This window comes from Anolis sagrei, chromosome X (assembly GCF_037176765.1).
Source record: "Anolis sagrei isolate rAnoSag1 chromosome X, rAnoSag1.mat, whole genome shotgun sequence".
NCBI lineage: Eukaryota > Metazoa > Chordata > Lepidosauria > Squamata > Dactyloidae > Anolis > Anolis sagrei.
This window is the reverse complement of record NC_090034.1, coordinates 32,188,264-32,202,906: the sequence shown is the minus strand read 5'-3', so window position 1 is coordinate 32,202,906 and position 14,643 is coordinate 32,188,264. Positions and strand designations below refer to the sequence as shown.

The 14,643-nt window shown below is 44.0% G+C and overlaps 1 protein-coding gene across 1 annotated transcript in view; it reads left to right on the top strand.

Annotated features, from left to right (window-relative positions):
• CFAP251 (cilia and flagella associated protein 251) overlaps positions 1-14,643 on the top strand; it is a 51,892-nt gene that overhangs the window by 19,848 nt on the left and 17,401 nt on the right. Inside the window, exons 11-18 of the mRNA XM_060785974.2 lie at positions 2,523-2,770; positions 2,887-3,038; positions 4,209-4,382; positions 4,507-4,691; positions 7,577-7,691; positions 8,645-8,808; positions 10,798-10,888; positions 11,976-12,119. Of these exons, the coding sequence (XP_060641957.2) occupies positions 2,523-2,770; positions 2,887-3,038; positions 4,209-4,382; positions 4,507-4,691; positions 7,577-7,691; positions 8,645-8,808; positions 10,798-10,888; positions 11,976-12,119 (1,273 nt within the window). The remainder of the gene's footprint in view (positions 1-2,522; positions 2,771-2,886; positions 3,039-4,208; positions 4,383-4,506; positions 4,692-7,576; positions 7,692-8,644; positions 8,809-10,797; positions 10,889-11,975; positions 12,120-14,643) is intronic.

Below are 14,643 nucleotides of genomic sequence, written 5' to 3'. Positions count from 1 at the left end.
CTGCGCTGGTGGACGCAGCGACACAATGCCCAACAAGGGATGCCCTTTTGCCAACCGAAGCCCTTCAAAACACACACTATGAATGCATCCCTACAGGGATGGGGCGCACATCTGGACAGTCTAACAATAAAGGGTCTGTAGTCGCCGGTCGAGAAACGCCATCACATTAACTATTTAGAGATACTCACAGTTCAAAAAGCCCTCAGAGCCTTCGAGTCCCCTTTGGAACTGTGTGGTTAGTCTCCTCACAGACAACATAACAACCAAATTCTACATCAATAAACAAGGGGGGACCTGATAAAGTAGTCTGATCAGCCTTACACTACAGATTTGGAACTGGTGCATCCCCGCGGGATACACCTTCTTGCCCTCTACCTCCCCGGAGAGGAGAATTCCATGGCGGATTCACTCAGCAGAACTTCCAACTCCTGCCACCCTAAGCACTAGGACCAGTATTCGACCACTGGGACCTACCAACAGTAGAACTCTTTGCCACACACCCCAAAAACACAGTGCAACCTGTTCTGTGCCTGGCTTTCCTCAGACCAAACATCCAGATGCCTGGGGAACGTGTTCCTCTACAACTGGACTCCAGCACTCATACGTGTTTCTGCCCATACCCCTGATAACCTGAACCCTGTCAAAACTTCTGATAGACAACTCAGATTGCATACTGCTAACCCCGTGGTGGCCTTGCCAGCCCTGGTTCAGCTCTCTCCTTCAGGCCTCGCTATCTCAGCTTCAGGCTGGACATCTTCACATCCCAGGGAGGGCAGGTTCGCCACTCAGATGCACGGTCTCTCCGCCTCTTGGTATGGCGGATATGACTACAGCAGGCCTCTCCAACTCAGTGAGAGCAATCATCGTGGTGGCGCAGAAGGACTCTACAAAGAAATCTTTTGCTTATAAGTGGCAATCTTTTTCCTCTTTTGCGAAACAGGCTGGCATCGACCCTCCTTCGGTCTCGACTTCTGTGATCTTGGACTTTGTCTTGTCTCTCTCTCGGAAGGGACTATCCATCTCCTTCCTAAAGTGCTATTTGGCAGCCATTTCATGGTACCGATGGAAGGCCGGACACCCTTCCTGTTTCACGTATCCTTTAGTCCACCTGTTCCTGAGGGGACACAAAAATATGTATCCGCCAACATACCCATTAGTTCCAGCCTGGAGCCTAGAGCTCATCTTGTCCCAATTAATCAAGCAGCCCTTCGAGCCACTGGCGACAATCAACATGCAACACCTGTCCTGGAAAACGGCATCACGGTCATGACTGCGAGAAGGGCCAGTAAGCCGTACTTTGCACAGATGTCACCTTTTTACCAAAGGCGGTATCGTGTTTCTACCTATCATATATATCATGCTGCCGGCCTTCTTCCAGAATCCGTCCACAACCCGTGAATGCTCACTTCACACATTAGATGTCAGAAGAGCCCTCACCTTCTACGTTGATAGAACTCGCTCTCATAGGAAGTCCCCATGGCTCTTCCTTAAATACCGGCAAGATGCTTGGGCCTCCCAACAATGCCTTAGTGTCTGTCATCTTGGATTGTTACCATAATCTGATTAGCTTATCAGCTAGTAGGCCGTGATCCACCTGTCACAGTAAAAGCACACTCCACAAGATCCCACACCTTCCTGGAAGGGATGCCATTAGATGACATCTGCCGTGCAGCCACCTGAGCAACACTGACCACCTTTGTATCACATTACAAGGTGGATGCCCTGTCCAGAAGAGACATTGCCTTCAGCATAGCTGTGCTGTTCCCTGTACAGCATGACACCCAACTTCCAAGGACAGTAGCTTTCTAGTCACCCATATGTGTGCATTTCACAGGGACTACATAGAAAGATAATGGGTTGCTTACCTGTAACCATGTTTCTTTGAGTGGTCACCTGTGAAAGCCACACATCCCTGCCCATCCTCCTCGCTGGATGTCATGCCCCGGTTCTCTTGGCAGCAATCTTGCGGCTAAGGAACTGGGGTGGTATATACATTGGCTGTATATACCACAAGGGGAGAGTGGGTGGGGCCTCCACCAAAATGTATCTCTTAAGAGCTTCTATACAGTTCTGAAACTGTCTGCGAAGGTGCAGGAGACCCATATGTGTGCATTTCACAGGTGATCACTCGAAGAAATATACGTGTGTGTGTATTTAATTATTTAGGGATCGGTGACTCTTTTTTCACCTTTGCTCCACACATTTGCACCTCTGCAGAACACAACAAAAAGGCCTTTAATTTTCATTAGCGTTCCTCTCAATATGGAGACCAGAAGAGATGTCCTGTCACTTCCCGTCATCTTTTTGAGAAGGACTATGACAAAATAGGCTCTTGAGGAGGATCTTGGAGGGTAATGGGGGTGGGTTAGGATGGCTTTTTATAGATTTCCGCCCATTTGGTTTGGTTTTCAGTTGAGAATAAGTTGAACATGGTGCTAATTTGTGATAAAACCGAGAGAGTGGCAGAAGAGAGGTCCAGCTGTGCGATTTGACCTTCTTTTGATTCTTTTTCCATGTCACAGGAATTTTATTCTTTCCACGTCAAATTCATTAGTGGTCCATATCAAGCCCGAGGGTTTAAAAATCAGCAAATGCCTGGAGGAGCCCAAAGATGTTGTTCATGCCATTGCCTGCCACCCGAACAAACCCCTCATGGCCAAGGGGAGTTTTTGTGGTCTTCTGAAAGTGTGGCACTACAAGCTCGACAAATACCTGGTCAGCCGAATCTTTAAGGGCGACAGTATCCAGGCCCTTTGTTATAACCATGATGGTACTGATTTGTGGTATTGAGAAGTTTGGGATGGGGTTCTTGGGAGGATTCTTAGTGCATCCTGTCTTGCTAGATGGGGATTTCATGGGATGACTTTGATGCCACATGTGTTTTAGGCTCCTTGCTGGCAGTCGGCTTTGCTAGCGGAACCATTCGCCTTCTTGATTCGATCTCTTTGGAGAACGACCACCCAGAACCGATGAAGTTTTCAAAAGGCTCCATTACCATCATTGCCTTCTCACATAAGTCCCAGTATTTTGCCACTGCGGTGAGTATTTCCGCCTACAACCTGATGCTAGTATGAGCCCAATGGCATAGGTCAGCTCTTGAAACTATGGTCGCTATTTATTGCACTAAAAAATCTCTCCCAGAGGTGCATAGTCAGAGCCTCTTTGAGTTGATGCATCTGCTCTGAGACTATACCTAAGAACATCTTTGAGCTTCCTTTGTGGTGAGAAAAAGCAGGGCATAAATAACAACAACAACGGTGGTTTTAGCTATTTAATTTGTGGTAAAGATTTTAATTATTTTCAATACTGTTAATGTTTAATTCTATTTTTATGTTTGTATATTTTTATGTTTAAAATCATATTTTTATTTTTATCGTGAGCCACTTTGAGTCTCTTATTTAGAGAGATAAAGCAGGATGTAAATACAATTAGCAATAGTATCAATAATAATCTGTGCAAGCGAGGTCAGTCCAAGCTTTCCCAGTCAGGTTTAAGACTTAAGCTGCGTGTTTGGTCTTAGTCTAACACTATGACAGTTACAACACAGCATTATAACTGGGAATTGGGGCAGCTTCCGTACACTTCACAAGTAATACATTAAAATAGAACAACGTTGTTAACATGCAGTTAAATAAGAATATCAGATAATTCCAAAAGTCAAATTTGGAACATTCAGTGGACTGAGGAAATTTGGACTGAGGGTCCAAATTGGAGGAGAAACCATGGGGCTTAGTCTGGAAAACCCAAGCATGTAAATCAATCTCAGCACAACAGAGAGACAATACTTTGGAGTTTATGCATAGGTAGTACTATTTCCATTCAAACTACATAGAATTAATAATAGTATATCCCAATTAAGTTGGAGAAAGTGTGGAGAAACAGGGGATTGGAGCCACATGTGGCTAAGATACGGCCTCAGAAGTACAGAGATTCTGGGATTAAGTTCTAGCATGGATAATAAAGCAAATAGTGGGGGGAAACAGTACACTTCAGAGGAGCTCTACTAATGATTTCTTTTTTTGAAAGTGAGAATAAGGATCTAGTAAATCTTCTATTACTCATGTTCTGTGCCGCAAGACTCGAGATAGTCAAAACCTGGAAAAGATCAGATACTTCATCAGTAAAGAATTGGTTAAATAGAGTATGAGCTTTAGCCCCATCGAAAGAGCTATCTATTGTTGCTGAGCTGCTTCTTTTTTACTTTCCAGGATGAAAAACTTTCAGTGAATGTCTACAAGCAGTTTATGAAAGACGGGCAGAAAGTTTGGGACCTCCTGGCGGCGCTGCATTCCCACTGCCGGCCCATCCGCAGCCTTCTCTTTGGAGTGCAGTTGGACAGCGATGAACCCAGGCTGTTGAGCCTTGGGGAAGACAAACTTCTGGTATCTCGTTGTTTGTTGCCATAATGAGTTATGCTTGGTGACGTGAAAGACTTGATTAGGAGAAATGCCAAATCAGTGGTCCAAGAATGTGGTTGAGCTCCAATCTCTGTTACTTCGTTTACAGGTGGAGTATGACCTGGAAAAGACCACCCGCTACAACCTGGCCGTTCACCAAAGGCTCCGCATTGAGCAGGGAGCCATCCCCAAGTGTCTCACCTGGCACCCGCCTCTCACAACGGAACACTTTTTACTCACGGCCAGTGATGAGTATAAAATGAAGATGTACAACGTGACCACAAAGATGTGCAGGTATCTCTCTTCTGTTATTAGCCAACTTTATCCCTCTAAGCCAGGCTTCCTCAACCTGTAGCTTCCAGCTGTTTGTGCCTCTAAATCCCAGAATCCCTTGTCAGCTTGTTAAATGGTCAGGAGTTGGAGGCCCAAACAGCTGGAAGGACACAGTTTGGGGTGGCCTCCTGTAAGCGGTGTGCGAGTCTGATTAACTAGGTGTCAGCATTTTATCTCGCCAATACTGTGTTTCATTACAGTGGTGCCACTGGACTAAGCTCTCAGTTGGGTGACTCCCAAAGGCCAATGGTGACCCACTAAATCCTATAAAGCAAATCTTCTTCAACTGTGGCATGCAGACCCATTTGGGGTCCCCTAATTGAATCTGGGGGTTGTTAACAATTGTGCAGCTTGCCACCTAGTGGCTTTACATGAATCCAGGGAGGAAAGGAAAGCTATCAGAGTACAGGCAGTCCCCAAGTTACAGACAAGATAGGTTCTGTAGGTTTGTTCTTAAGTTGAATTTGTATGTAAGTTGAAACAGGTACTTTTAAAAGTGTAACTTCATGTGCTTTGGATAGCATAGGGAAGGGTTAACACTAGGTTTGTGCAATCCGGGTAAACCTTTACCCGTTTCGTGTCCTGGTTTTCGGTGGGGGCCCCAATCCATTTTTTGAGAGTCTTCTGAAATTGGGAGGGCAGATATCTGTTTTTGCTCTAGGGTGCCGAAAGAGCCATTTTCTATCGGCCCATTATGTGGGGAGGGCTTCCCAGGCTCCCCTTCTCATTATTTTAGACATTTAAGCTGTTAGAGGAGAGGTGCTCAGCTACAGGAAGGTACGTGCTTTAAGGAGACTTCTTACTTGTTTCTACTCTAGAGGAGAGACACTTAGCTGCAGACAGGCGCACAAGCTTTCTCTCCCAGGCCTGCACGCCACACACACTCTTTCCAAGGCAAGGAGGCAAGTTCTGTTTCTTACTCTAGAAGAGACGGAGAGGCGCTCAGCTGTAGGCAAACGCGTGCTTTTTCCCGGGCTGCACCATGCCATCAGCTATGCACTCTTTCCAAGGCATTTTAAGGAGGCTTCCCACTTTCAGTTAGGAAGAGCGATGACCTCCTGGAAGAGAAGAGTAGTTTTCTGGGAATTAGGGTTTACTTTTTGTTTTCTGGGGGATTAATAAAAAAGATTAAACAGTGAAAAGCAGAGGAGGAGCCGAGATTGGCTCCCGCTTGCTTTCGTGTCAGGCGGGTTTTCGTACTGGGAGGGCCCTTACAATTACGGGCTTCCGAAGTACTGAAGGTACCAAAAGAAACAGGAAATGGAAGAAACGAATTCCACGCACAAGTCTAGTTAACACTCCTGTGGTGTTTGATTTGCTGTCTGTGCCCCTGTTCAGAAGATTTCACCTCCCTTTCTGTACCTATTATAGTAATTTTGAAGAATATGGCTTGTTGTGGAAACAAGGATCAGTGATAGAGCTTCAGTGGAGACTTCTTTTCCCCATGATCATAACTCTTTCAGGAGTGAATTTCCCTTCCTAGAGGTAGATTTCTCTGACTTCCTGTTGCCTCCACCCCATTCTTAAGTAGGAACCATTTATAAGTCGGATGTTTGTAACTCGGGGAATGCCTGTATACTATTTTATCTCTTGAGGCTGCAAACCAAGCATTCCATCCTGGAATGAAAAACGTTGAAGATGCTCTGTATCCTGCAGTATCAAATATAAAACCAAGATTTGATTCTTTATGTCAAAATAAACAAGTACACGCATCTCATCAGTGTGAAAATTGGCTTTATTCTTTAATAAATGGTAAAAATTATGGGTATCCCAAGTAATTTTTTAAAAAATAGATTTATTTCTTCATTTATTATCAGTAAATGTTGAATGCTTATACCTGTTTTATATACCTGCTATGCATGGCATTCAAATTCTGGGACTGAGGGTGTTCATAGGTGTACGGCTTATGCCACTCAATTCAAAAGCCGATTTTCTCTGTTCAGAAGAAAAGGCAGAAAAAACTGTGAGAGAAGATGGGATCTTGTCATCTAGATCTCTGTAAAGCACCCATAAAAGAACTGGTGCAAGTGCATTGTATGGGCCTTAGCTGGGATCATCCCGAGCGTTTGGTGAACAAATTAGTTGTGATGGGAAAGCTCTGCTTCACTATCCCTTGGAGTCAATGTGAGACAGCAAAATTGTGATAAGTGTTCATTGGTTTGGGTTGCTGTGAGTTTTCCGGGCTGTATGGCTATGTTCCAGAAGCATTACCTCCCGATGTTTCACCCACATCTATGGCAGGCATCCTCAGAGGTTGTGAGGTCTGTTGGAAACTAGGCAAGTGAGATTTATTTATCTGTGGAATAATGTCCAGAGTGGGAGAAAGAACTCTTGTCTGTTGGAGGCAAGCGTGAATGTTGCCATTGGCCACCTTGATTAGCATTGAATAGCCTTGCAGCTTCAAAGCCTGGCTGCTTCCTGCCTGGAGATACTTTGCTAAAATCAGGACAGCAAATAAAGAACAACACTCAGAAAACAGTTGAATTCCAGACAGGAAACAACTAGGGCCAGCTAACACCTCCTAACGAAGTATTCCCCTTGGTTAGGAAGCAGCCAGGCTTCGAAGCTGCAGGGCCATTAAGTGCTAACAAAGCTGGCCAGTTGCAGCATTAGCACTTGCCTCCAACAGACAAGAGTTCTTTCTCCCACCCAGGACATTATTTCACAGATATATAAACCTCTCTTGCTTATTTTCCAACAGACCTCCCAAACTCTGTGTGGCCTGCCATAGATGTGGGTGAAATGTCAGGAGAGAATGCTTCTGGAACAGCCCAGAAAACTCACAGCAACCGAGTAATTCCGGTCATGAAAGCCTTCGACAACACATGTTCATTGGTTTGTTTTAGAAAGACTGTCCTGGGACCCACATACGGTTCGCCCCTTGAGAAGATCCTGGTCCTTCCGCTCGAAGAAGGCCGTGACCCTCAGAAACGGTATCTGGCCTACATTACCACAGATAAGGTAAGTCAGAGTCATACAGGACACTTTGGTAACTGGTCACTTCCTCCCCCAGAGGAAATTTCCTGGTTCTTTGTTTTTAATCACATTTATTGCATTTGAATGTTATTTATTTATTTATTTACGGCATTTATATGCCGCCCTTCTCACCCCGAAGGGGACTCAGAGCGGCTTACAATATATATATGTTATATCCAGACACTACTAGTTAATTGTGTGTTTTTTCTTTAATTTTGTATTTGCTTTGTTTTCAAATGTGGTTGAGAGCCACCTTGAGTCCTAACGGCAGAAATGCTGGATATAAATAAAGATGGTGGTGATGATGATGATGATGACGACAACTATAACAATAACAACACTGTGTAACACCATTTTTGTTCCCAGGTTATACATGTCATTTCCTAATAGGTTCTAACATAAAAACATGGAAAAGGCATATTAAACTGCAAACAAATTGTTTTTGTGGGACATCCTGCAGCAAATTTTGCTCTAGTTTTTCAATGAATATCTCGGGTCTCAACCAATTCAATATAGTTTGTGGCTGCCACAAAAATAAAGTTTCTGGAGGATAACAACTATTTTCAAATTAAGTACCACACAATTAAACAGCAAAGAACAATTTCAAACCAGGAACATTTTTTTTTCAAATTTTGTTACATAGTGTAATTTGTTTGCCCCAGACATCCTGAAAGTGAGGGGTCCTTTAAGTTAGGCCGTAGGTTCACACTTGTGGCCCTCCTGGTGTTTAGGCCTCCAACTCCCAGAATCTCTAACCAGCTTGTCCCATGGCTCAGAATTCTGGGAGTCCAAAACACAAGTTTGACACCACTGAGTTAGGGAATAGCAGCAGACCCGTAGGCCTGTGCTGCCCTGGTCGTTTCCCACCTCTGGTATAGATGCTGAACATTGGAGGTCTTTGGAGGGAGTGATATTGGGTTCTCTGTTCTGCTTTTCAGGTCGGTCTGCAGGTCTTGCCTGTGGATGGGAACCCACACAAGTCCTGCACTGTCATTTGCCACCCTACTGGCGCCTCCAACCTGGCCTGCTCTTATGATGGGTGCCACCTCTTCACGGCCGGGAGCCATGACTTCACCGTGATGAAATGGGATGTTAATTTAAGGTAAGAGAGAGTCTCTTTGCGTTCTAGTATATCTGTACGTTGCATGTTACCGTATTTCACGAATGGCTGCATTATCACTTTCTGGCCTTGAAAGGGGTAGATGAATTCTGCAACAGTTCTTAGATGATGATAGGTGAGGGGTTATTTCCAAAAAGGGGAAAACATTTCAAAATGTAAACTGGCAAGAATAGCAGCAGCAGTTTAGCAGATCAGAAGCTTCTAGTGCCATAACTAGAGCTATGGAGCTTCAGCAATGCAGGAGCACAGTCAAGCTTTCAAAGTTATGAAATACTTTATTGAAAGAACTACATTTCTATATAGGAAAGATAGGGCCTAGCTTTCTAACTCTCTCTGGAGACATCTTGTCTCTATCTATGCTCACAGGAGAAACACAAAATGGAGGTCTCAGGGGCTTGTCATGTTCTCAGGAACTTTGAATCAAAAGAGGTGTGTTCCTGAGAAGCATCAGTCTAACAAACAGTAGAAATAGGAGGAGAGAACAGAGAGATCGGCAGACAGAGAGACCAACGAGGGAAGTGCTTTTCCTTGCTTATCTGCCTATCTGATCTGCCTATCTATATCCTTAATGTGGACTACAAACTTGTGCAGCATGGGGCTGAGTTCCAACAATAAGGAATGTTTCCTTGCGTGTTTATGCTGGCAAGGGAAAACAATTGCAGTCCTGACATTGGGAATGGCTGGGCAGGGCCATAGCATACCCTTGGCTTTCTGCCCAGCTGTGGCAGTTCAGGCAAAGGCAAGGGCGAAAATGCTCCATTCGGAGCCAGCTTTAAGTACGTTCATCTCACTTGTAACACAGCAAGGGGAAGCAATGGGCATCATAGCAAGAAAGCTTTTGTGCCGTGGTTTCTTTTCCCTGATAACCCATCATCTCCGTGGCTGCATCAGTTGGAGGCCTGGCCTGAGCAAGGCTCCCAGGAAGGCGGCAGAATATAAATGATCCCGTTTTATAATTCTTGGCTGGGATCCAGGAAGCCCTAAATGCTGCTGTAATTTGTTGATGGAGGGAAGCACTTTTGCCAGCTAATTAGAGGCATTTCGGCTGCTGCTGGTGTCTTCCACATCGCCACAATATTTAATGTCCAAAGATAATAATCGCCCCCCCCCCCCAAAAAAGTGTGACTTGCACAAGGTGGGGTCCCATCCAGGATGCAAGTGCCCAGGTCTAAATGTTTAGTTTTTTGTGAGATTGGAGGAATAAGGAAGGCAAAATGCCACCACGTTAGCCACCATTGTCTCTTTTCGCTCTTAGAGGTGTGCTACCAGTACGAAGGTATGATTATCATCATCATCACCACCATCATCATCTTGATTAAATGTAAAATGACAAATTGGTAGTATGCTTCTGAAGGCATGCTGGGGAATTGTTTTTCTCATGATATCTGGCATCTAATGACTGCCTGCTGTAAGCTGTCCTGAGTCCCTCTTTGGAGATGAGAAGGATGGAATACAAATGCCCGAAATAATAATAATAATAATAATAATAATAATAATAATAATAACAACAACTGATCTACGAAGCCACAATCGTGACATAACCACATATAGTCCATATGCACCAAGATTCAGAGTCTGGCGCTTGTCACCTTAGAAAACCACACATATCCATGTATACTAAGGAGACATCATACTGGAGGGTATTCATTCTATGGACTGATTCATTGTGAACTAGGGCCCAAAACTGTTTATACCATGATTGAAAATGTACACCTAAAACACAATGAAGTATAGCATTCAGACAGAATTTTCTGAATTAAGACATTGTTTGAATGTAAAATGACTGATCAAGCCTGTTGTTACCTATGCATTTGCTGAGTCCCTCTAGCTCATTTCCAAAGGCCCCTGGGAGACGTCTCTCGATTGATCGACCAACTGATTGATTGCCTGCCTTTCTTTCGAAACAGGGACCTAAATGCTATCGCCATTATTCTCCTGACTCACACGCCATTTGCATTGTTCCTTCTCTAGCGCCCTAGAAGCCGTTGTCTTTCTGGGCGGGAAAGATTTAATCCCGTTCTACAACCTCCTGGAGGGTGGCAGAGAAGGCCTGTTTTTCAAGGTAATTTAAAGGTTGGACTGCTCCTGTCTTGGCAGGATTTATACGCCGCTTTTCAGTGGGAATGCTCTCCTGGCAGCTTATGGCAGGCTGAGAAAAGCAATACAAGACACATCACCACAAATCCAGGAATGTTTTTTTGTTTTAAATGTGGAGATCGACATCCGGTGTACAAACCATGCAAAGGGTCATCAATATGATCTTGAAAACAGGAGGGCAGATTCCACCACACCACCAGCACCTCACTAACAGAGATAACACCAAGCCATGCAATGGGAAATGTTTGGGTACCCTGACAGGGAAAGCTCTTTCTGTCATGTTCATGCATCAGTATATCAGAGATCTCCAACAATTATTATTAGTATTGCACACAGGTGATAGGAGGTTATTTGAACCTCAAGACTATTGTATTATATTCACTATCTCCAATATATGGCCTCAATATAGGCACCAGGTCCTACCTGATCTTGCAAGCTAAGCAGGGGCAGCCCTGGTTGGGACTTGGATGGGAAACGGTCAAAGGAAAACCAGATGCTATAGGCTCTATTTCAGAGGAAGGGCCTGGCAAAACCATCTCTGAGGATTCCTTGCCCAAGAAAACCCTAGGAATTCATGAGATCATCGTAAGTTGACAGGCGCCTTGAAGGCTCATCCACACATATTTCAGCATAGTTCCCTGTTTTCAGGTCTAGTTAGACTTCCATGTGTTTTCCCTCAAGGGAATTTTGCGTAGAATAATATAATAATAAGTTGGAAGAAACCCACAAGGGCCATTTAGCCCATTATTATTATTATTATTATTATTATTATTATTATTATTATTATTATTATATTTCTAGAGTTGGAAGGGATCCCAGGGGGGCATTCAGTCCAACCCCACTCTGCCAAAAAGGAAGATAGAATTAGAAGATAGATATCCATTATTATCCCTCATCATTGTACTCTTAATGTTGAAAGAGACCCCCCAAAGCCATTCAGTCCACTCCCTTTTGCTAGGAAGGACACATGTATTTTATAATCTTGCAGGTCACTGGATTTGTATTCTAAACCATGACTCAAAGTAGTTGTTGTGCATTTTATGTGCTTCCAGGAACTGGAAGATTATTTTTATTATGCTCAGTTGATCCACCAAGGGATCAACACCATGGAGCCCAGAAAGGTGTCTACGCACATCCCGCTGGAACAGATTCCTTCCGTCATGCGAGCGATGGGCTTTTTCCCGACTGAAGATCAGGTCAGTCTTTCAGCAACCATGACCATTTAAGTAGGGTTATTTGCTTGCCTTACATTACCTACCAATGTCTGAAAATGCATCAAAGGAAAGGAGATGACTACTACTAGGAGTAACACTACTACAGAATGTGCTCCTGATCTGAATTAAGCCCTATGTTGTTTTTCTGCTCCAAATCCTTTCCCTTTTGATGACCGCCGATACTGTTTACAATACATCAAAACAAAAAGAGAAGAGGTTTCCAAGCAGGTGATATTCAGAGCCTTGGCCCAAACTGAGAACATGTTTTGGCTCAGGGCCTTGCAGCTGCCCTTCTTCAAACTCAATCCAAAGTTGTCATTTCATGAGATATTTGGAACTCTCTGCAAACTGCACACTAGGTGATTCCATAGGCCAGAGCCACAGTTAAAATGGCATCAAAGTGAGGTAGTTGCACAGCATGAAAGCGGTTTAAATCTGGCCCAGTTGAGCATAGTATAGTTAATAAACCTGAAGTAGCAAGATGCAAAATTCGTCCAGATTCCCCCACTGAAACTAGTGAAAGCTGAGAAAGCCACCAAGTGTCCCAAGATTTAATAGAAAGGGCTGCCATGGTTTTCTCTTACTCGTTGTATGCCGTTAAGTCATTTCCAACTTATGGCAACCCTAAGGTGAAGTTATGAGATTTTCTTGGCCTTGCCTTCCTCTGGGACAGAGAGAGTCCGACATCTAGTCTAGCCCCCTTCAGTGAGGCAGGAAGACACAGTCAAAGCTCTCCTAATAGACAACCATCCAGCTTCAGTCCAAAAACCTCCAGAGAAGGCTACTCCATTGGAAGAAACCCCTAGAAGGCATCTAGTCCAGCCCCCTTCAGCCATTCAGGAAGGCACAGTGAAAGCCCTCCTGAAAAATGGGCATCCAGCCCCCCGGAGAGGTTAATCACTATAGAAGTGGAGTGCTAGTGTTGTTCAAGTGTAGGTACTGCTATAACTTTTATAATTTGCACAATTTGTGACTTGAGCTGCAGTAATTACCACTAAAATGGGTAAGTTTCTAATTAAGAAAATAAAATCTGTTGACAGTGATGTTAGCGATGAACCTTATGGAGCAGCAAGAGAGGAAACTACACAAGAATCAACTGTAGGACACAAAAAGTTGAAAGGAAAAAAATTAAACCTCGTTTATATAGTAATTATATGAAACGTATATATAATACATATATGTTATATATATTGTATGAAACTCTTATAAGGGGTTGGTTTAACCTCTGTCTTGCTAATAAAACTGAATGACCGAGGCATGCTTCAAAAGCATGTCATCAACATGAAACCTTTGGAAAGCTCTGCTCTAAAGGATCGCCTTTTGTGGCAAAACTGTCAAAGAGGGCATTCGAGAAGATAACAGTGATAATGGAGAGAAGCAGGAGTACGTTGGAAAATGGTGCAGGATGTCGAAACAACTTCCGACAGAACAAGCCTTGTGTTCCAGTCCTGCAGCCCAGCTCCTCTAGCTGTATGTGAGCGTGCTAGACAAAAGGTGCCTTTTTTTGTGCAGGAGGCCCGGGGGGGGGGGGGGGAGCGCTTCAAGGCTGACCGAACATGTAGCCCAGTTCCCTGTACACTGTACTGCAGCAGGGTGGATTCATGGCCTAGTTCCCTCCATTGAGCAGAAAAGGACAAGACACAATGAGAACAGGGCTGAAGCTGCCCCACTTTTCGCAAAACAGCTGGAGGATATGGAAAGACCACTGATTTCCCTCCCTAACATAGTAAAAAAAAACAACCTCTTTCTTTCTATTGTAATCCTGGGTAAAATGCTAAGGTGAGAAGTAAAACAAATATTGCTGGCCTTGTGGCAGACGCGGGAAGAGATGTGCTGTGCTGTTACACCCAGACGCTTTATAAAACAAACTATGATGTGCTGTCCCTATGTCTGGGCAAACCGCTGGGGCTTTCTGGAGAAAATTGAGATAATCAACAGTGGAGTCTATTGCGAGTTCTAAACATCAAAAAGGATATTTATTTCAAAGTCTTGCAGACTTGGTACAGTTCTTTCAAAGTTGCAATCAAAGTCAATAGATAAAATCAAACAGATATTCCTTCTCCAAGAGGCAAAGGGTCCAGGAATCCCTCACCCTAATCCAGAGCCCTTATCCATAGAAAGAACCAATCTTTCTCTAACTATCTAGGTTCCAGACTAGCCTTGGAGAAAAGGCAATACGGCCTATCTCCCTATAAACTCTATAAAACTCAATTCTATTCTATCTATGACTCAATTTAGTTTTCCCTGCATGGCTATGCTGTGAATGCGCACTAATGGTATCCTTCTGCGCATGCGCAACATAGCTCGGAAATCTTCAGTTAAAATTCGAATAGGACGGCGGTTGGCCCCGCTCACACTCCCCATGATACTATAAATAGCCCGCGGAAGGCTAACCGCCTCAGTTCTCTTCATCCGCGCTAAAACGCAAGCAGCTCGGTCTTGATTAGAACTGTTTTTCTTTACTGTGGGGCTTGGGTCCGGAAAGTTTGCTTCAAAATGTCACAAA